Source organism: Opisthocomus hoazin, chromosome 5 (genome assembly GCF_030867145.1).
Source record: "Opisthocomus hoazin isolate bOpiHoa1 chromosome 5, bOpiHoa1.hap1, whole genome shotgun sequence".
NCBI lineage: Eukaryota > Metazoa > Chordata > Aves > Opisthocomiformes > Opisthocomidae > Opisthocomus > Opisthocomus hoazin.
The window spans coordinates 32,315,269-32,338,153 of NC_134418.1; the positions used below are offsets into that span (position 1 = coordinate 32,315,269).

General features: G+C 39.5%; 1 protein-coding gene across 2 annotated transcripts in view; it reads right to left on the bottom strand.

The window, feature by feature from the left end:
• LOC104336723 (bifunctional heparan sulfate N-deacetylase/N-sulfotransferase 4) overlaps positions 1–22,885 on the bottom strand; it is a 110,461-nt gene that overhangs the window by 41,559 nt on the left and 46,017 nt on the right. For both annotated transcript variants that reach the window (XR_012764160.1, XM_075422187.1), the window contains exons 3-6: positions 17,774–17,861; positions 12,366–12,520; positions 3,482–3,667; positions 1,712–1,840 (exon numbers count right to left, since the gene is read on the bottom strand). Coding sequence is in view for 1 of the 2 variants with exons in the window: in XM_075422187.1 (XP_075278302.1) it covers positions 1,712–1,840; positions 3,482–3,667; positions 12,366–12,520; positions 17,774–17,861 (558 nt within the window). In the remaining variant the exon portion in view is untranslated. The remainder of the gene's footprint in view (positions 1–1,711; positions 1,841–3,481; positions 3,668–12,365; positions 12,521–17,773; positions 17,862–22,885) is intronic.

Genomic DNA, 22,885 nt, shown 5'->3' on the forward strand with positions numbered 1-22,885 from the left:
AACACTTAGATGGAACTGTTTAAAAGATCTAAAAGCTGAAATTTCTAATAAGCAACTGTGATGTTGTGACTTCTTGCTTATTTGCTGTCAGTAAGAAAAACCTGAAATTAGGGGAAAAAGCAAGTTGTGAGGGAGGAAGTCAGGGTGGCCTGAGCACACTCACAGGCTCGGACACGGTGATTGACTGAGTAAGAACATACTCTGCTACAGACTGCTGCACTGCCTAAATCTGAGGAATTTTTCAGATAAGTAAAGGATGCACAGGTGTTGATCAAAGTACGATAAAGCTAAGGATAAATTCCAGCAGCATCCCAAGACAGTGATGAGCCAAGTTACACCTAAGAAAACGATGGGAAGAAAAGCCAGCCTGAGAGAACTGCAGGTAAAGGAGAGACAGGACAAAGAACAGAGATATTTTTTATTCTCAAATTAGGTGTCGTGTATGCTACAGAAGAATTCCTGATAGAAATATTTCTTTAAGCCCACTGACTCAGACACCAACTTCACTCCCCAGTCAAAATTTTCGCCTACAGGCATCTAACTATATAATACCAAAATCTATATTTAGGTCTCTAAATAAAAGTGACCTGGATTTGAGAGTTAGCTCCACGTGAAGGTTCTTTAACTCTGCAGAGAAGTCAATGAGTAGTGCAATTTAAAACCACTGAAAATTAGGCCACCTGGCAAGGCACAAGACATTTATCTTGTGAGTAGCATAGCTTGTTTGGGTGGAATAGGAAGAAGGGAGGACAATGGCAAAAAAATAATTGATGTGATTTATTTATTTATTTATTTATTTATTTATTTTTTTGTCCTTCCTTTTTCCACCTCTGGATTGCTGTCTTCAATAGCACCAGACTGTTGTTCACAGGCAAGAGAACTGTGACTTCAAATTATAACATTTGCAGTCAGGCAGCTTTCCTCTTTGATCCTTGGTAAGCCAAATCACACCTATGCACCTATCTATATTGTTTTGTCATATATGCATGTGTATATTAGCACACCACAGTTCAGACCGCTTTATTAGTTCAGGGATAAAATTGTGTGAAAGCTCTGCAAATCATCCTTAAAGTCTGTGACAGTTCTGATTAAACGATATATACATGTGTGTGTTTATACATAAGTAGGTTGTTTATATGTGCAGACATACATTTATATAGTTCATGGAATGCTAACAGACAAAAAGAAATGCAGCACTGAGCAAAGCAAAAGTCGTCATTAGAAGGCTACGTACTCCTTGGGGTAACTTTTAGCCGCACAAAACCTATTTTTAAGAGCCAGTAGTGGGGGAATGACATCGGGCCTGAGCCCTGGAGTTTCCATCAAGCTATATCAGGAGTGCCTGGGGAGCCAAGCTTATGGAAAAAAGAAAAAGTGGAATAAAGTCACACAGTTTTCTCTACCCTTGCTTGTTCCTTTCAGTCTCGGTTAGACAAGTCAGCATGCTCTTGTCTCCTGGGGACCCGACTTCAGCTTGGGACACAGTATGAAGCTGAAAATCATGCATTTTCCAGTAACATATTGCATACAGTCATAGTTGAAAATTAGCAGAAGACATTTTGCTTCTTTCCTCTTAAACTGCTTGTTGGCTCTGAGCAAGTGGTCTTGTTTTCATTTCCCCAACAAGATCAAAGAAAACAGATCTGCCCTTCCTCCCTCCCTCCTCCCCGTTAGTCAGCGTGAGCAAAAAATAGCAAAAGAGGGTACCTACGGGATTCAGAAGAATGGTGAGGAAGAGTTCACCTCCTCGGATACTTTTGTCCAGCTCCTGAGGACCCCCAGGATATTCCTTGTAAAAAATAGTATGAGTGAAAAGGCCACAGGTCTGTCGAGGGAGCACCTGAGAACAAAATAACAGTGCCATTGTGGCATTAACTTCTTTCTGCAGCAGCCACCTGAATCCCTCCAGCAACTTAAAGAAGCAAAACTGCAACCCTTTCTGCCTCTGTGCAGTGGTGTGTTTATTTACAGGCTCCTTTGTGCCTTCTGTACTCTCATGGTAAGCAAGCGTGGCGCTGCAGATATGGAGATATCCAGATGCCAGCTCTGAAAATCTGCGACACACGTGCAGACCGTTTTATTTAGCTCATACACTCTTAATAAGTGTCTGTTTCCTGGCATTTGGAAGAGGAAGAATACAAAGCCAAACCTCTCTTCCCTTGGCAAGATTAATTTATTAGCAGATAAATAATGCTTCCTGGCTATCTTCACTATCTCAGGCAAGTAACCTTATTGTTATTGAGGCACTGAATTTGTATTCAAGGCTGTGGACCACAAAAGACTTGTTTTGTCATACTTTCCTCAGTCCTGGAAACCATACTGAGGCCCTCATGCCTGTTTATGGAGTGTGTACAGGACTAGTGGGATGCTTGCATGAGACTAGTCCAAGGTCAGCTCCCCATCCTGTCATAAATCAAGTGGCTACATGTCAGAAACAAGCCAGTTAGCAGGCATGGGAAAGCAAACTCATCTTGGAGAACTAGATGGTTTAGTTACATTATTAGCTAGGTGCTATCAAAGGGCTCTGGTAAAGAACAATAACTGTTAGGGCTTATAGACATTGCCTAATCCATGCAGAGACATAATTCACCTGGGGAAGGTCTTTTGTTTCCCTCCAGTCAGTGTTTTCGCTTTTCTACTCTGTTAAAACAACAGATAAAACCTATATTCAGCAGAGCATTTTAATACATGTGTAAATGGACTCCTGAATTGGATTCTATTCCAATAGTAATCGGACTCTGTGCAGTAACTTCTTGGTTCTGATTAAGATGTTCCTTTTGTTTAGGGGATCACAACTTTGACTTTGTATGACTAGACAATATTCAAGTCAGCTACGACTTTAAAGCATCCTGGGACCTGCCCTTGAAATATTTCTAATTTTGCTTGCACATATTCAGTTTTTGTGTTTCACATATCTGTAGGGTTGCAGCTGGCTGGTAAGACAGGCCAAATAATTTTGTACATTTTCCTGCCCTTCATGCAGTTGCAGTGTGTATGTGAGGAACCTTCTATCTCCTTGCACAAATGCATGGTCTGGATAAATCTGGCACGTGTCCAGTCCCTGGCTCTGGGAGTTTCAGAAGCAAAGCTCGGAAGGAAACCTCGGCCTCAGAGAAGTGTCATACTTGCTGGAGGAGATTACTCACACCTACTTACCTTCCTAGGTGGTGGATTTCTAATCCTTTCATGCATAAATATGAACCAGAGCTTGAAACATAGGTCTTAAGCAGTTCAATGAATTTCAAAGTATGCACTTAACTTGGTTGATAGTTGATGGGACTACATTTGCAGTTGTCTGAGTTTGTGTGACTTTCTTTTTAGAAACTGGCTGCATAACAAATGCATTATTTTGGCATTCTTACAAGTCCTCGATCGCAGAGAATTTTAATGATTGCTGTAAAACTTGAAGCATTTTGTAAAAATAGCACACTTTTGAGTCGCTGAAAGTACTATTGATATGAAGCATGGAAATGCAGTGTACCATGATGCCATTGTGGATGAAGCCCCGTCTGTACCGTGCAGGCTTCAGGTGTGGGTACTCTTCTGTGCTGGTCACTTGGATGTGCCAGACCTTCTTCCAGGCCTCATACAGCTGGATGTGAACTGGGTAGACGCCAGAGTGGTGTGGAGCCACTGCGTACCCCATATCAGTCGGTATGCCATGCTCCTGTGATACAGCAGAGGGAGGAATATATTTAGGAACAGAAAAGGAACATGTAATTATTCAAAGCTAATTTTTCCTGCAGACAGCAGCATCAGAGAAGCGGTTGTACTTGGTCAGACTTGTACCTATTTGTACGTAGCACCGGCTAAAAATGGGGGAGAGATGAGGGGAACTGCAATTAGAGCTTGATAACTGCAGAGTGATAAATAATCCTCTTGGATTATGTTGCGTATACTGTTACACGGAATAGATTCACCTGCCTGCTCATTACATATTGCCATGTATTTTAATATGCATCCTACCTGTTTGTTTTTTTTAAAGGTAATCCAGTAAACTGATGCTGCTTATTTACTAAGCTACCAAACAACATTAGAGCAGTAAACCAATGGAAAAAATTGTTGCAGTGACATAACATATACGGGATTTTTTGTTTCCTGTTTCTGGAATAAGAGCAAGATTCCTTCCCAATTTTATAAATAAATGAATAAATATTCCCCATAGCTTCTGAATCCAATTATGTTTTTTCCATAGTATTAAGGTAGTAGCAAAAAAGCTGGACTTTGAAGGACATCTGTTTCATTTCATAAATATTTATTTAGCTCCATTTCTATGAGGAAATATGTGCATTTTCATGAAGATAATATATAGGTTATCTTGAAAATATCTTCTGATGGTACAGTAACGTACTTAATGTGCAGGCAGAAGGAATTAAGGAAGAAGTTTAACCATGAGTGTGCTGGGCAAGTTCCCTTCACTCCTGACATTCTCCTGCTTTTATTCTGCTCCTCATCCCTCCCGCTACTGACTTAGTGTGGGCTGTCTGAAAACCTATCTGATGACACGGCCTGATAACCACATCTGTAGACCGGGACATGTTCAAAAGAGAGCAAATTGTTTGAGGTGTAAGCTATACATGTGAAAATGAGGTAAATAGTTTCATTGGTCTGAGTGACTACTCGGAAATGCACCCAGCGTTTATCATCAGTTACTGGCAGAAAGGCTACACGCTGCCTCTTCTGCTGCTGAGGCTCATTTCCAGCAGGTCCGATAAAAGCCGTGTTCCACTCTTCTACGGCATCTCCAGGTTGCAGGGTGTACTGACACTGTGGCTCTCACCGGATCCCTTCCAGCACTTCCAGTGTTTACTGAATTCATTTTACTCCTAGTACTACAGGATACATCAGTTCTGTTCATATAAAATAGATATTCAGAAGGAAATGGCTAAAATGTGAGACAATTATTTTTTTGTTCTTCTTTTTTTGTCCTTCCTCTTGCCCACGTCACCCAAGAACTGTTGATTACTTTAATTCCAGGAACAGCAGGTTCTTCTGGGCATCTTCAAATGCTTTGCAAAGAAAGGGTTTTGTTTCATCTACAAAAATTAAGTCAAATCTGTAGGGAATGCTTGTTCATACATCTTGTAATGTAACTGCTTATAATTATCCATTCCTTATCAGTAAAGATTTTAGGTTACTGGCTGATCTTGAAAAAAAGAAACCCAAGCTCACTATTCCGTAATTTACTGAGAGCAAACTGTAATTTCTACTTAATAATGTTGTTACCTGCTCGAAAGGCGTAAGTCAGTTTAAGGGTTAAATAAGGAATAGCTATCTAATGAGCAGTGTTAAATCACTCTCTTCTCTAGTTTTTTTTACCATGAAGATGTATAAAGCAAAAAGCTATATTTAAAGGTTTCTGAAAAATCTGGCCATATATTACTCTGCCTGAGTAGTCTGTGATGCTCACACTGTGAAATGCACTGTGTTAACTTAAATATACTGTATTAACTTGAATCTACAAACCTTCACCAAGCCTGTGTTAGGGAGTACACAGACACCTAAATGTAAGGCAAATGTGTCCTGAGCTAGATAATGAACACTGCTCTGAATCCAATGTCCAAAAGTAGGTGTCTGGATGAATACATGTAAAATCCTGTTTATCTACTTACTATTTGCTGCTGATATTGCCATAGCAACAGAATGGTGAAATGGTAATATGCCATTCACAAATAAAATAAACCAGCTTTTCAAAAATTCTCAATATAAAAAGCTAATTAACCTCTGAATAAAACCTGCACATCAAGTAGTTCATCAAACAAATACATGTTAGTCACTCAGATACCCAATACGGCTTTGAGAAGAAAGAACTAACAATTAATCAGATTTTCTTTGTTCAGTTCTATGTTCAGTTTACTTGGGTAAATTAAATATTGTGTGTCCTCTTTTAGTGATTTCTGTTGCTCTGTTTCCTTTTTCCCCTCATTTTCTTATTAAACTTAGTTTGGGCTTGGGAACTAGTGCGTAAAAGGAGGAGTATACATTTGAATCTAAGCTATTGGGCAACATGGGAGATGCCTGTAGTGAGTATATTTTCTTATATACGCTAAGGAACAATTTCCTACAAGATTTGATTGGGTTATTTTTACATTCTAGACTTGCATTGATTTTTTTTTCATTTCAAAATTTGTTCAAAAACTTTGTGTGTGTATTTGTCTAGTTTGAAAACCTTGTGGCCAGTTTTGGCACTGAGAACAGTAGTATTATGTTCCTTTGCACTCTTAAGCTGGGATGCCAGAGCCATTCATTTTGCATAGGTGAAATTTGTATTCCTATTTCCTATAATGCAATGGTTGTTGCATTTTTGGCAGAAAATTCCTTGAGCTTTTGCTACTTCACATTCATTGGTTTGCATCGTGGAGCGCACTGGGAGTGTGTGACCCACCTTGTTTTAAGGGCTAGACGAGACTAGAAGATGCTCCCCAGGAGCACACCTCATGTTCTCCATGCACCAGTGAGCATGTGGTACACAGATCAGGCTGCTACCAGCTCTAAATAACCCTCCCTCTGATGCCTGCGTGTGGCCAGCACATCTGGCCAGCAGCACCTGCTTCACATGGCAGAGCCCAGGGAATTGCTGTGTCTTGCTTGTGCTAATGCACCCAAACCAGAGCAATGGGACTTGGAAAATCATTGTCCTGCCAATGCAGCCTGGCTTTCCTGCGCGCCCTCCAGAGTTACCTTGCCCAGAGCCCATGCCTAGCACAGGTAGTTTTATGGGTGATATGAAAGGCTGAAGCAATCTGCCAAGGCTGCTTATCTATCTCAATTATCAGCTTTGTTCAAGCAATCGAAGATTTGCTTGAAACTTCTAACCTCTTTCGACCTTCCTATTTGTACAGAAATGAGCTGTTTGCCGTGAGTCAGCATGTGCTGTGTGTACTTACTCTGCATTTGCAAAAAAACCCTCTGTCAAAGAAAGTGCAGGTAATGCCGAATGAGCACTGCTCTCCGGAAGGATGTATTTTCTCAACAATTACTTTTGCATTCCTATAGCAGCTTTTCTGTTAGTAGATGATGGAAATTTGAATAAAAAAACATCATGTGGAAGACTGACGATTTATATTAGCAGGATTTTGTCTGACAGAATAACCCCAGTTTTTGGTTGAACCAAATATAACATGTCTTTCTTAAAATGCAGTAAGAAATAAAATGAAACAAACCCTAGAACTATTATAACACAAGTGGCATTCTGGTTCTTAAAGATCGCTGATGATTTGTTTTACAGAAGCTTCTAGTATTGGCCATTGTCGCAGAAAGAATAAAAAGGTGACCTTTTAATTTATGAAATTTATGTCTACTGTAGTTCTTTTCACACAGTCAGTTGAACTGCAGGATTCCCTTCAGTGTAAAGACTTCTATTGGATGAAAAATTTAACAATACAACCTCAGATAAGTTTGCTAAACCTTTTGACTTTGTCCAACAGTAGGTGATGGAGTAAATGTAATACTTTAAAAGATGCTGCCTTCCAAACTTGAAAGATTTGCATATTTTTAGTACTGGGGTATATTTCTAATATTGCTGCACATGGGTGAGATTTCCTATATGAGATTATATGTTACTATGTCAGTTTAAAATACTTAAAGCTTCTTTCATGTGGTAAAAGAATTGGCTTCTTTCTTGCTTGGCACTCACAAAAATACTGTGTTGTATTTTATCCTTTATGGACACTTGATTTTTGTTCTCAAGGGTTACACTTCTGCATAATTTTTATTGAATAAATATTTTAGCCTTCGATTACTTTTAGTTCAATTCTAAACTTTAAAAAACAGTTTAAAACCTCTCTAGCTAGACAAGACGTTTCAGCAAGTGAAAGGTGATTGTTCTTGAGATATAGGGGCTCTGTATGTCGGTGTTTGCTTTCACTGTTGTTTTTTCATCTCCGTGGTGTGCAAGAGATGGAGATGATGTTGGGATTTAAGATCTTAGGCTTCTGAGGATGTGAAATGAAGATAGGTAGTCCAGCACTGAGGAAGCTATACAAGACTAGGAAACATGTAGACTCTGCATGTATGTGGTACTAAATAAAGCTGAGAAAGTAGAGGCAGTCTTAGAGACGTGCTGTCAAAGCATACTCCTGATACTGTCAAAAGCACTAATGAAGATGGACTATTTCAGAAGGACATTAAGGTTAGGCAGAAACAATCTCATCCTGTCTGCACAGGGCAATGTTATCCTATATATGTAGACTATTTACAGAATATTTTTAGAGGCAATCTCTAGTGGGCATCTCTCCTTCCCAACATTAACTACAGATACTAATAATGGGACAAATAAGACTCTCTTTTCATCACATGTAAATACTTTGCCTTTGGTAAGTGGTCACTGCTTTTCATTTTCTGGGTATTTAATTGGTATATTAAAAGCCCATGGTTTCTTTGTGGTTTGGGCAGCTCAAAAGTTTTAGGCAGAGGAAGTGCTAATGTGCATCTGTAGTTGGTTTATAAACAGGAGATTGAATCTAAGGAGCGTTACTAGACAGGCTCTGAATTGATTTGTTTTGAATATGTGTATCTCTCAATCAATTCGTTTGTTTTGTGTATGTCTCTCACTTCTTCATATCAGATCACAGCTACCTTTAGACAGCTGATGATAGTTTTCTCCCTATCTCTACCATGCTTTGGGCACATGCGCTCACAAATGAGCACAGAAGATAATCACTGAGCAAACAAATTAAGGGACAAAATAAAGAGTTATAGGCTTTGGATTAAATACATTCTACTTGTTTTTGTCAGATAAGGATGTACAAAAGGGGGTATGAAGGATATCTTGTAGTTAAAGGATGGCAATGAAAACTTGGTTAATTTCATTTTTGGAATATGTACTATCACAGACTTCTGCTTGCACAATATGTTTACCTCTTTGTGTATCAATTGCATTGCCTATAAACAAGGAGACTAATACGTGAGATATTACCAGTTTTCAAACTTTAACCCAAGACTTAATCTATTAGAGTCTTTAATGGATTTTGGGGTCTTCTGACAGAAAAAATCCCACAAAACTTGGTCAGGTCAAACCCAACTGATAATCAAAGTAAACGTCATTTGCCATTTCCTTTGCCAGGCTCTGAAGCACACCATCCATATCTATGTAAAAAAGGTGACATCAGGATAGCAAACTTACTTCACCACAGTTAAAATCTCTAGATCTTGTTCCTCTGGCGCTGAGGATATCATGAGCACTTGAGAAGAGATTTGGAAGCAAGGGCTATGGGAATGGGGGTGTGGATGGGGCCCATCACTGAGGCACGTGTGGACAAGGATTTTGCCAGGCATAACTTCCCACTCTGCCTGACAAAACCAGAGCAGTGGGACAAGAACATTTATGAAAGATATGTGAAAGTCTCTTCCTCTCACCAGCTAGGCATGAAACAGTAGAAATGATAAATATCTCAGTGACACATAAGATATGATAATTTGGAGGGCAATTCTTAAAGGCTGTCTCCCATTTCACAAGCATTTCCCATGTAAGTGAATCCTTTGAAGACTGTTCATTTTACTAAGCCTCAGATACACAGACGTATATGTATATGCACTGAAATGAAGGCAGATATCCAATTAGCAAATAGTTGTATGTATACAAAGCTATTTAGATATCTGATTTCTACATGTATTTCATGACACAGCTGTTTGAGGCAGAATGCAATTGTAAGCCCCCATTTTATAGAGCATCATTACAAGGTATGAATATATCCGTGTAAAACAGAATGAGGTCTTTTATCTATTTGCCAGCTGTAACACCTGTATTTCTTGCCTGTGTTCAGCAGACTGTATGTGTACTTGAGCTCCTGCAAACCAAGGATTATATGTACAGTGTAAATACAAGAGCCAACAAAAATTATGTTTATGTACATTTATAGCTCCATGTGGTAATTTCAGGTGCACTGGCTTGTGTTTATTAAGATTGATTTTAACCCTCAGTACTCAAGTGACTTTCCTTTCATGAAATCTTTTCCCCCATTGAACAACTTCAATCACAAGCCTGATGGTCTTGCATGGAGCAACTGCTGACTATGCTGGGATTTGGGTTCAGGTTTCCAGATAAAGTGATCTGTTTTAGCTTTCTTCTAAAATGATAAAACCAGGAGGACCCAGCAGGTCATAATGAACAGAATTTTTGTTGTGGTATTCAGGATCTTAAAGCAACTTGACTGTTCTTCTCAGGTGTAATGATGTGCTCTCCCATCCTGAAGACCCTGTTACCTTTTTACACGTTTAAAAAAATGAATGAAGAAATACCACATCAGGTGAAGAACGAATGTGATCGTACTTCCAAATAATTATTGCATCTTTCCTTGCAGAAACTGACACAAAAAGTCTTCTCTACCTGCAGCTAAAACAGGAGGTGGGAGGATACGGTCAATAAATGAGAAATGCGAGAGAAAATGGCATCAGTATCAGGTTGGGTTCCCCTGAGTATAATACTAAATTAAGATATTGGAGCACAAACAAAACATGTATAACATCAAGCAGATTTTTGTGTGTGTTGTTCTAGATCTCTAATTTAAATTTAGATGCACACTGTGAAGTCAAAGAATAATGATAAGGGGTTTATTTTAACTTTGGTGGAATTATAAAAGTGCAGCTGTAGAACAGGGAGTTCCTTTCACAAGTAAGCTGTGATGCTGAGGATGATAAAGCAGGGGAGGATACAAAACTGCTCTGAACTTGTGACTGGGACCTCTCTGATAGCTATCGGGAAGGTTGTCATATCAGGAAGATAAATTTCTCCCACAGAGAGGATTTCACAGGAAGCCTTTTGAAAAGAAATGTTCTCATAAGTAAATTGTACAGCTCATATAGATTCAAGGTTAAGAGTTTGGTACCACCCCTGTCCAAATGTTAGCAGGAAATAAAACTGTAATAACAGCAGCCTTTCACTGACATCAGCTCCTTATTTATAGGCACCCTAAGGAGTGTCTACCCTTCAGGGAAGATAGGGACATGGGCTTTATCTTTCTGTAGTTGAAGTTGCAAAGAGATTCTGTTACTAGCCCTGTTTTCAGGCTATGCTATGGATTTTACTCCTGAAGGTGATTTGACCTGGATGACTTCGTGTTTCCTGATAATACTGGGAGAATTTCCTCATAGGTTTAAAGAAGAATGGACCGTGTATTTTCGAGATACAGATTATTTTAAAAAATTACTTTTGCATTTAAATCTCAGCTATATTTGGGCCTCTTGGCCAGGCTACACAAAAGACATGGAAAGACCATGCCAGGAATGAAGGCTGACAGCAAAGCAGAACTGTAGAAAAGAAAAGAAGTCATCCAAAATGCATCTGTACTAATGCCCTGCCCAGCAGGAGATGCGAAGGGGGGAAGTCTGGCAAAAAGCGTAAACAGTTAAGCCATTTTTAATGAATTTTCTTTGAAGGTTGTTAGAACAGTATGTTCATAAACAAGTGAATATATTGCTTCCAACTGCTTGCTCAGGAATCTGCCTCTGCTGGTTTCCTGATGTGCTGTGGCTCATATGAGGGATGGGAGGAAGGGGCAGCTGCTGGCTGGCTTTTCTGAGCTGCAAAGGACTGAGACTTGTGTTCCCCGAGCAGAAGATAAAGCCTCACTGTACCACTCTGTTCTTTTGAGTGGCTCTGGTTGCCTGGCATTTCTATGCCTTGTCAAAGACCACACACAGTGTCTTTCCCAAAGCAAGCATTTATAGATTTCAGGTTTTCTTTGTGATGCTCAATAAGCAAGTAGAATTACTCTGTAAGGACTCTAAATGGTTTCCACATGACCTCAAAGAACAAGTACTCTGAGCTCTGGGCAATGCTAGGAGGATAGCTCTAGTAAATTAACAATCCAAATGAGCAAAAATGAATCATTATCTATAAAGATTAGCAACAGGTTAGCTATGTAAAAAGCATATTTTCAAGCAGGTCATCTAAAAACAGCACAGTGAAGTCCAGCAGCTTTACTTATTTGCTTCATTAACTTAAAGATTTCTCACAAACCATACACAATATTTAGGGTTCACTGCAACTTTATCCCTCCCCTGTTGACGATGTTTGCACCAGACTTCAGGAAGCTGATAACCTGTGTATAAACCCCTTCCTAAAGCTTAAAAGGCCAGCTGATATCTGCTGTGATTTCAATGCTTCTGAACCCTGTGGTCTTGCTTGGGTGAAGGACTGCTACCTTTTCAGAAAGCCCGTGTCAGTGAAAAAGGCTAAGACAAAACTCAGCCCAAGTTTGAGTCACAGCAAGACTTTTTTTGGGCCTGTGTTTCCAATCTTGCTGCCTTTTTGCATATCTGTGTAAATATATATGTATAATATAGATAAACATAAAAACGGCTTGGAAAGCATAGCTATAATTTGCAAAAGTAACCTAGTAAACCTGCTGGTAACTTTTACTCACTATTGCAAATTCTTTGTTGAGGATCATCTGCTCCACCAGTGATGACTCATTGTGGAAGAGGTGAGGCTGCATGTGACTCCACATATGGGGAAACCACCAAAACTCATCCACAGATCTCAACAGCAGGTCGTCGCCTTCATCTTCTTCTTCAGTCCCTGCAAAAGAAATCAAGAAGAAAAAAAAGGTAATAGAAAAGCAACCGCAGAAAATACCCGCAATTATTTTTTTAAACACAGAAGACGCTGACATAAAACCTGATGTCCTTGGCCTGGATGTCTCACTGTGCTGCAGACAGACTCTACCATATTACAAAAGGAGTGAGGTGAATTACCATGGATTGTAGTTATCGTTTTCTATTCCTGGTATAGTGTAAACTGACAGTAATTCTAGCAAGCATTAGTTTTCAAGGGCTGCTTGTTGTGCTATGTAATGCAGTAGGAGTGTTTCAAAGTTCAGGATCCCCATGAAGGTGGAGATTGGATGGACATGTACCCACCTGCTTTGGTCCTGCCAGACACTGCGCAGCTGTAGCTGGCCAAGGTGGCATCACAGAGAGCTGTGTGCCAAAGTCTTGCCATCCTGCCCCCCACACTCGTAGCTACCTCATCATTAGCCTCAGTAAACTGAAATCTGGTAATTTCTGGTAAAATGTGAAACAAGTTTGCAATAGTTTCAAGATATGATTAGGTGGATAACATGAAGCTGTAATGGTGAAGAGTTTCCAAATGTAGTTTCCTATGGTTCAGTATTCATTTTTTGCCAGGTTTAATCTTGAAGTAAAAATAATAAAAATTTCTGAGTTAGTGAAGAGTATCTGCTTCAGGCAGAAGCAAGCATGTGTAGTTATAGCAAAGAAAACCTTCCATTTAAGAAATGATACAAAGCTGCTTCCACCGTTTGCAGACATATGTCTGCAGTGCTTTATCAAATTGGAAAGGCAAAGTTATATTTCAGTAACCTCACCCTCAAATTACGCAACAATATTCAGTTTATTAGCAGCCTTCCTTCTTGCTCCTTTACCATTTAAATACTTTTATTTAACTTCGGTAAAGAAAGAATTGTCAAAGTCAGTCTACTGATGCAAACATAGGTATCTTTTCATCTTACAAACCTTTTGAATTTTTGCAAAACATTTGGAAGAAAATGCTCCATGATGTCTCTGTTCACTTTTGTGGCACGAGGCAGGAACACACAGAGATGGCTGTTCAGTGTATGCACTTCAGCTCTTTATTTCTATTTTTCACTTCTGCAGTGCTTTTTGAAGAATGCTACTACACAAGCAGTGCATTACTTTGAAACTTTCTCCTGGTGTCACTGAATTGCATTACTTCCCTCTGCAGCACTCTGCAAGTTCTAAGAAAGTTGCTCCCGCTGATGAGAGTGCTGCTGGAAGAAGAAAACAACCTTGTTCTCTGGGTTCCTTGTTTCCGTCTGAACATGAGGAAGAACTTCTTCTCTCTGAGGGTGACGGAGCACTGGAACAGGCTGCCCAGGGAGGTTGTGGAGTCTCCTTCTCTGGAGATATTCAAGACCCGCCTGGACAAGGTCCTGTGCAGCCTGCTGTAGGTGACCCTGCTTCAGCAGGAGGGTTGGACTAGATGACCCACAGAGGTCCCTTCCAACCCCTACTATTCTGTGATTCTGTGATTCTGTAATTCCTTATTGAAAAGAATAGAATGATAGCTGCTTCTTCTGTGACTGTCTGCTCCTTCATGCAAAACTTTTTCATGTTTCATCTGTTGGATGACTGCTCTCTTGTTCTTTGGGGTATGCGGTTCACTTGCAGTCACCCAGGCACATGCAAATGAAATGTGATTGGGGGAAGATACTTCATATAGAGTTGCAAAACAGGACAGAAGAGAAAGGGGTAGGAGTCTGTGAAGTCACTGAAGATCTCTTTGGTAACCCAAAGGTAGAAAACTGAAGGTTGGGATGAAGAGGAAAAAAGTGGATGTTTAAAATATATTGAGAATTACAATAATTTAATATGAGATTTAGGTCATAATGTAATGCCTTATTAACATTTGAAGTAGAGTATGCTTCTTTAAATAATTTCATTATTAAAAACTATATTTAAAAATCTTGCTTTTTCCTACTAATTATTTGTAAATTTAGATACAACCAATCAAATTTTGCACTTTTTTTAACTGTGACAATAACCAAACATGATAAAGCATAACAATTTCCAGTTTAAACAAAAACAACCCCATCCTGTAATGGCAGAGCTGAAACAGAAATGTTGGAAGTTTAACATTTGGTGGTAGAGTTGCTTTTGAGGACAGTTTTCTTTACAAGAATTTAAAAAGACTGTTGATTGATTTTACAAATTCTTAAGTAGTGCTATTTCTAAAAACAATCTCATGCAAAGGTTTAATGGAGCATTTGGTGAGTGCTTATGTTGTTTAAATATTTTTGCAAATCCCTTATTCAGAGTATTGTAACAAAAACAAGGGATTTTGAGGTTTTAATTTCTTGTACAATCAACAATCTTTATGTAACTTTCTATCTTCTCTTTAATGTAAAACCTGAGAAGTGCAGTAGACCTACAGTCAAGGAGGTAAACATATATCCACTTTGAGATGCCGTATGCACTTTACAGAGGTAGGTAATAATTCCAAGTTTGTTTGCACATAATAAATAATCCCATATTTTAAAACTACAACCATAATTTAGAGGTCTCTTTTGAGCTCAAACCTGAAACTGAGTTTGAAGTTGCTGTCAATAATCTTACAAACCTTAAATGGAAATCCTGAGAACATCTTAATTTCTGTTGGCACAGCATGAACAAGTAGGAAGTGTTTGCTGAAAGTCCGTAACTATTAGGGTCTACTCAGATTTTGCTAATAGCATTACGTCTACAGTGCATAGTTTACCAGTGCCACTGAAGGGAGTGGTGGTGGTGGTGGTGAGATGATGAGCAGTGAGGCTGATGTGTCAGCTGTTGTGCGCAGGCATACTAGCTAGAATTGGTATTTGTAATACAGATGTCAGCAACATCTTTTGATGAAAATGTATAACTGTTTAATCTGCCAACACATTCCTATGTTCCTCTCCCTCCGGTAGTTTTAAAATGGTCCAAGTTTTGGAAAGAAGAGCAAAATCACACATTAAGAAAGTCAATAAGGCACAGCAGTTGCAATGCACTAATAAAACGTGTTGACTATCTGATACTAAAAGCCTCTCTGTGTAAACAAGCTGCATTTACAGTAATTAAAGAATACCTTTCCATGGTTTATTTATAATGAGTCAGTAAAGTATATATTGCATGGAGAATACTTTGAAACCTTTCCACTAATCTGATATGACAGAATGCCACCACCAACACGTAAATGAAGTTTGCACTTAAAAACTCGGATGCACCGCCAAGTACAGGCAGCAGCAGGCCCCTCAACAGAGGTGATGACATGCTTCAACTCATTAAATAGTTCTGTGCTACTTTTGTAAGCCTTGAGAGCCTTAGGAGGACAGTCACACATGGATATTCTCCTATTTTCTCTCTCTCCAGCAGTAGCCAATCTGAAATTGGTCAGCATTGTATCAGCCAGGCAAGAAAACCTATGACAAGAATATGGAAGCCGTAGGGATGAACGAATAAAAAATGTATTAGCAGGTCAGCGGTCTGATTTTGTAGAAAGGCTGCATGTTTTGTGCCAGCCACTGTTCAGCACGTCATAGAATTTATAATAAATTATCTCGTTCTCCACCTCCTTGAATTACCTTTCTCTGCAGTGGACACTGTAATGACTGATTCCAGCTTTATTTTGTAGATGGCCACAACCGAGCAGCATTCTGCTGTAGTGCGGCTCAGAGCCTTGGGCTATTTTTGTTTAGCTTGCTGCATTATGTGTGTGTCCAATTAATCTCCAGAAGGAATAACTGCACAGGCAGCTCAAGACGAAGTGAGGAGAATACTGAAGGTCTGTCACCAAAGCTGGTCTCTAATCACAGGTCTGCCACTGGCTTGTTATATGACTCCAGGCAAGCAATTCCATCTCTACCTCTCATTTTTCTCAGGCTCTCCAGCCTATATCTTTAGTCTGTAGAGGTTTCCTGGGCAGCAGTTGCTTAGCATTATGTGCTTGCACAAGGGGAAAACAGCCTGGACTTTGAAAGCGACATTGATATAAATACAGAATTTTGGCTTCCTTCTCTCTTGCCATCCCTCAAATGCTTCCTTGTCTTCCCTTCTCTCAGGAACCTCTGTACTCTCCTAATGGGTGGTGAAACAGAGACATAAGAGCTGGGTAAGCTCATCTGCTTGGTGTTCAAATACCGGCAAGAAAAAGGGGAGTACAGCTATGCCCACACTGAGGCGGGTGACCTGCCTTACTCCACAGCTACCTCGTAGCCCTGACAGCTGCGACTGCATCGTTCCTAGCTTTTAAACTTACCCTCCCATCCTCTTGCTGCTGTAATGCCTCCTCCTTTGCTCCAGAAAAGCTTCTCAGCTTTCCTGGCACCACTCAGTGAGTGTCACTAAATGTGGCTGAACGGGTTGACAGCTGAGGATTTTGGAGCTCATCTTCAAAGGTGGGAAGAGTCTGGGGTTTGGAAAGGAGAAGGACAGGAGGTGTCTTCTTTGAAGAGAGTTGCGAATTATGTTTTTTTGCCTTAGCAGTGCTAGGAAGCTGCATGACTCTGTGGAAGCAGAGAGAAGCCTGAGTGGAGGTGCAATAAAGTGTTAAGAAGAAGGCAAAGGAGGAGGAAAAAATGTAAAATTTTTAAAAAAGGGGCATAGTGCTGTGGAGAAACGGAGTAAAAAGGAGAAAAGGAGTCATGAGGAGGAGGAGATGTAAAGGCGCCTAATCATCCACAGAATCACAGGCAAGTGGGCATCTTGTTACTGCATAGACTGTGAAAGGAGCAGAGTTTCAGTACAAATTTCTTTTTATCTTATTTTCCTTTTATCATCCCTCCAGATTTGCAGACAACTGAGATAAATTGCCTTTACCGTCATAACAAAATCTTGTGCATCCCATTCGAACACTGCTGCCTCTTCAGAGGTTGCCAGCCATGATTTTTCCACACTCTTCTATTTCATCATACCTATCATGCTGGAAAATCCTTAGTATGTCTTCTGTGTTGTCCTGTGTTTTGTGGAGTTATAGAGATCTAGTTATAGATCTCTTAGCAGCTACTTTGCCTCCTTTAGAACTCTAAGATGTGCTACTACGCATCTTTCAGAAAAGCACCAAGGGCATCTACCTGTACCTGAGAAGCTCATCTGTAGCCTACCTTTGCCCCTCTGGACACTGAATTAGAGCCTGGATGCTAAAATGGTGGAGCATGTATTTCCCACTGCTCCACTGAGTCAACATGTTATTTAGAAAGGGCATGTTTACAGCTAAGTTTAAAATCCTGTCACCTATTTAACTGCAGCTACCTGAGAGCAGGAAGTTCCTTCTTACCTGTGTGGTAAAATTTTCCTGAAAATCCAAGGTTGAAGGTAAAATTTGCAACCTGAGTGCGCAGTAAATTTTGAGTCTCTAGTAAAGCCTGAAATAAATAAGAAATTAACATGCATTTAGAAAAATGAATATTAATTTTTGGAATGCCTCATTTTAAAAGTTGTTTCCAACTAAGGAGATACAAAAAAGAAGATCCTGTTACATGTTTCACATTTTATTTTGGGCTCATTTTTTTTTTATAAGACTATTAGAGAGCTTAATTTGTTCCATCAGAGTCTGATGGTTTAGCAGAGCTAGTAATAGCTCCCGAGTACCACAGTAGGTGATGGTTCTGTAACTTGGACCAAGATGCTACACATTGTTTGCAGTGACCTATGGCAGGACTTGAATCCAGCCATTCAGAGGCAGTAATATACTATGTCACTAAGTCACCCATGCTCTAGGTTATTAATGAAGCTTGATAAAATGTGCTTAAAACCCAAAGTAAAATTAGGAATGCTACTTGCCATCCAGATGTGGAGGCGTTGGGATTTACTTACCTGCAGAAACATTTTTGATTGCGTCTGAATACCAAATTCAGGCTTAAGTGTGAATGAGCATAACTCTAATTTTGACCTATGGTAGAAGTAGTGTCCATATCAGAAATTAAGTCCTTGTTTACTCTTTCCTCCAAGAAAAAGATAAGACCAATTTAATTAAATGAAGGGAAAGGCTGTTGCTTATAGAAGAAATAGGTGTAGTCTTGGTCACCTATGCATTTTTTCTTGGACATATTTCCAACCACTACAGAAAGAGAAGAGAAGGCTCAGCCTGCATGAGCTGTCTACATTTACAGTTAGTTGTCAGCTCTGCACTGCTTCTAAAGATAGTCCTTGCTGCACAGATATCTGTCTACTTTCAATTATCAGCCCACGTAATATGGACGTGTTACGTATGTGAGATGGATACTGCATTTATCTCCCTATTGGTCTTGCCGATGTTGAATGGGTTATAAGTTCTATCTTCATCAATTTTCCATGTCTCCATTATGTGGCTCGTGAGAACTTTTCCCATTATCTATTAATAGCATTTCTATTGATCAAATGTTCATGTTCTTGCACAGTTAAAAGACAAAACGAATGCAGTGGTTTACACATTGTCGAAGTCTTCTTTTTGTTTGAAAAAATTACATTTTGTGTGGTCATGAGTAATTTCACTTCATATTATAGGAAAACAATTTTATCTTTTGGCTCAACCCACTGGTCTAATATGAAAAACAACAACAACAACAAAGTCTGCTTGTGACCATAAACCGAAGGTATCGCCAGTCCAGTGTAAGTGACGAAACCAGGGTTTAAGCAGCTGAGATGAAGACTGATGGCCTGTGCAATCCTAGTCCAGAGTGGGAACAAACTAAGCAGTTTGGATTTCTGTGGTCTCCTGATTTATCACGTTTCTTTTGCACTACAGTGGGTTGGGAGATGTTGTCAGCTACTGTCAGCATTTGCTGTTGGACATTAACTTCTTAAAGTTACTGACTCCCGCCTAATTACACAGATATTTGGGCACTATGCGTGTTGGAGCTCATGCCACTTCTGCAGCATCATTTGCTAAGACCCGCCTTCTAAAGAGTCATCATTCAGGTGCCAGGCAGCTTGGGAGTGTAATACAAAAGGCTGTCAGACAGTGTGCATCTGCCTTCGTTTTTTAAATAGAAACATTTATTGGGTGTTAAAGAAAGATGCAAAACAAAGATAGTCGTTATCAGCTACAGCAGTCACCAAGCAAATTTCTTTCCTTGCTAAAGAAAATAAAGTAATCTTATGACAGTAAATTTTATGCTTTAGCATAAATATTAAGATAGCAGTATGGTTTGCGACCTATCTTGCCAGGTATTTAATAAGTTGATTATTTCAATCCTGTGACAATTTCTTGTGTGGGACTATCTTTACATAATATATAACACCTAAATGTTCACTAAAATGTGAACCCTTAGAGATCAACATCACTTTTAGCTAAGACACTAAGGAAAATCCCCAGTTGGTAAAAACTGGCACTAAATTGACACTATTAAAGTCGCGAGTATAGAATCTGAGTCATTATATTTTAGAACATAAATTTCCAAGGTATCCTAGAGAATTTTATATATGTTGAGAAAGACTGATGGGCTAAGCAAAATGAATTCAATTTTCCTTTGAGGAAAGAACATCTTGAGAAACTATCATCTCTTAACATACAGTATAAGAAGGTACACAAAACAAACATCATTTCTCTCTGATTTCCCTCACACTCACGTCTCAATAAGATGACAGAACTGTGGGATAGGCAGAAGCCTTCCAGCCCGGTGAGGTCTCATTAAAAACACAGAGTGAGGATTAAGACGTAAATCCTGTAACCTGCAGTGAGTCAGGCGTTTTTCTCTGTCTAAAGGGCAAATCTGTCACTCAAATTGGATTTGGCTTGGTCCTAAAGACTTTTTTTTTTTTTTGTAATTGCAATTTCCGTATATGCATATTAATTCATGTAATATGCAGCTAAACTTAATTTTAATGACCTCATCTAATTTTAATACTAATAAGGTATTGTCAGCTAAGTCAGTCCAAACTTATTTTGTCACTACTTGCCTTTTTCTAGAGGGAGGGTTAATGTCTTCCACATCCGTAACATAACAAAAAAAATAAATGTCTGTTTAGGTAATTAGGGTCTGCCTTCTGTGTTTTTAATAAATATATTTTCAAGCAAAATTGCTAATGATTCATGCTGCCTTCACTGGTAATTTTGCACAGTAAATAATGAGAACTTTTGTCTCCTGTAGGCACAGACCTTAACAGCATAGAAAGTCCCGCAGCAGCAGAAGAGCAGACAACTTTCTCCCACCACGCTTCTCACACCCACCCGGGTGGGTGAACCCCTGCTTGTGTGCCTGTTTGTGAGGACAGTCACAAACACTGCTGCTCAGGCAGTGTTCTGGCTCCCTGGCTCCTGGACGGTGCAGGGTGAAGGAGCTGCACATCCCTAGCACCCAGTGCCAGAAACCTTTCCGGGACTCACGCAATCTTCACGCGAGGCAGGAGGTATATATTCTTTTCTGAAGGGTTTTGCAGGATGGAGAAGAGCTATTGAGCTGGAAATCCTGCCCAAGGCCACGTGTGAACACAGCTATTCCCAGTCTGCCTGGTCCTGCCCTGCTCTCCCCAGCTCCGCTTGGCAGCTCTCCTTCCCTCGGGGCTCAGCTGTCCCTGTCCCGTCCCCATCGAATGCTGACCTCAGGACTTTGCTGCCTTCACTGAGGGAGAAACTGGTAGAAGCTGTCCACAACTTCAACAGAAGGGAAATTTGTATAAAGGAATGTGGATTTAAAAAAAAAAAAAGCATGACAAATCTTACTTTGTAGAGAAGATTTTTCTTCTGGATGTTTCATCTGACCACAGTATTAAAGTGTGTCACAGCAACAGCTGGAATTCACTGTTTTATTTTTGGGCAGTTAAATAGATCATGCTAAATGATTATCGTTCTCCAAGCAAAGAACCACAGAGCACACCTGCACATGGACAAACAGCCACATCTCTGTGCCAGACTAATCAAAGTGTGCAGTTATTTTTAAGGTAATCTAAGCTGTTCTTTCAAATACAAAACCTTAATTGCCTGGAATCTCTTAAAACTCATGGGTTTCATTTTCTTAATTGATTCTTTGCTTTGTCAATGAGGCTTCTCTCTGTGACATCCACAAGACACGGTTTCTTCTTTATATCGCATTTACATGCAGCAGGCTTTTACGTTAATCCATATAATTACCTTTTGTAGATATGAAGTTGCAGTGTCTTTACTCTTCATGATTGGCGCATCTATTAAGAAGAATTGATATTTTCCCGCTATGTCCTTGTTAATTATAACTCTATCCTTCATTTACATAATAAACTTTTTGGGGCAATTTCTGCAGCAACATTTCATGCCTAATAGGAAGCAATTTGCTTTCCTTTATTAAGTACATTAAAACTTCATGCCCCAGACATCATTGACTGTAAACATTTGATTCTGCTCAAATTTAATGCACCAAGGCATTTTGCTCTGCCATATTAGGTTTATTTATGTGCTATGTTCTGGATTGTTAGCTGCTAATGAGACTTCGGCTCTTATTGCTCTAAGGCCTGAACACTAACCTCATTTTAATGAGTTCATTATTTGCTGCCTTCTGAATGGAAGACAACAAATTTTCCTTTTAATTAAAGGTCAAAACACCTCTGGCTAAGGAAAGTGAAGAGGTTATCAAATCCTTAGAGAAAGTAAAAGAATTACTTTTTCTGATTTTGATGCCAAGCATGGGCAGACCAGGCTGAGGTAGATGTTTCTCTGGGGACCAAAACTCCAAATCTAAGCTAAGTGATAACAACGCTAAAACGTGGTACTAGTCTTCCCAAGACATTGTAAAAAAATAAAACAATCCCAAAACAAACACCACAACAAAACCCCCCTGAAAGTCAGCCAAAGTAATTAAAAAGGCTTTACTCCTAACCCAGAGGTCTGGGTTAATCAATACTGCTGTTAAAGCATGAGCCCTCCTTTGCATGTGTTATGATTTATAGGGTGCAGAGGGCAGATGCCAGATTAATTGAGCCAACAAAAACTAATCTCATATTTATAGTTAGGGAAAGTGAGGCAAATGTGACCATTATTGGAGGCTGTTTGTAGTGAGACAGAGGTATATGCAACCCTGTGTTTATGTGTCCAAATGCACATAAAATGGACTGGAAATAGAGTGGAAACTTTAGTCAAACCAGAAAAGGATTAATTACAGGAATTAATGCACAGATGCCTGTCCTTTGTCTAGCGTTTTATACCTGGTCACCATCTTAGAGGCAGACTAACAAACATAGGTTCATGTACCTCTAATATGAGAAGCTGGTTGCATCACAGGTAACAGTGTTAGAGACAGGAAGGGTATTTTCGAAAGAAGGGACCAGTGTCTGTGAGAACAGCTGGTGCAAACTTAAAATCTGGTTTTGGAAGAAAATCCTAACAGTTTGTGAAACATAGGCATTGTTTAGCATAAAAACTGAAATTGTCAGAATGTCATTATAACAGCTCTAAAAGTTAGATTTGCAAAGCTGAACCAAATTCCTGACTCTTGCAGGT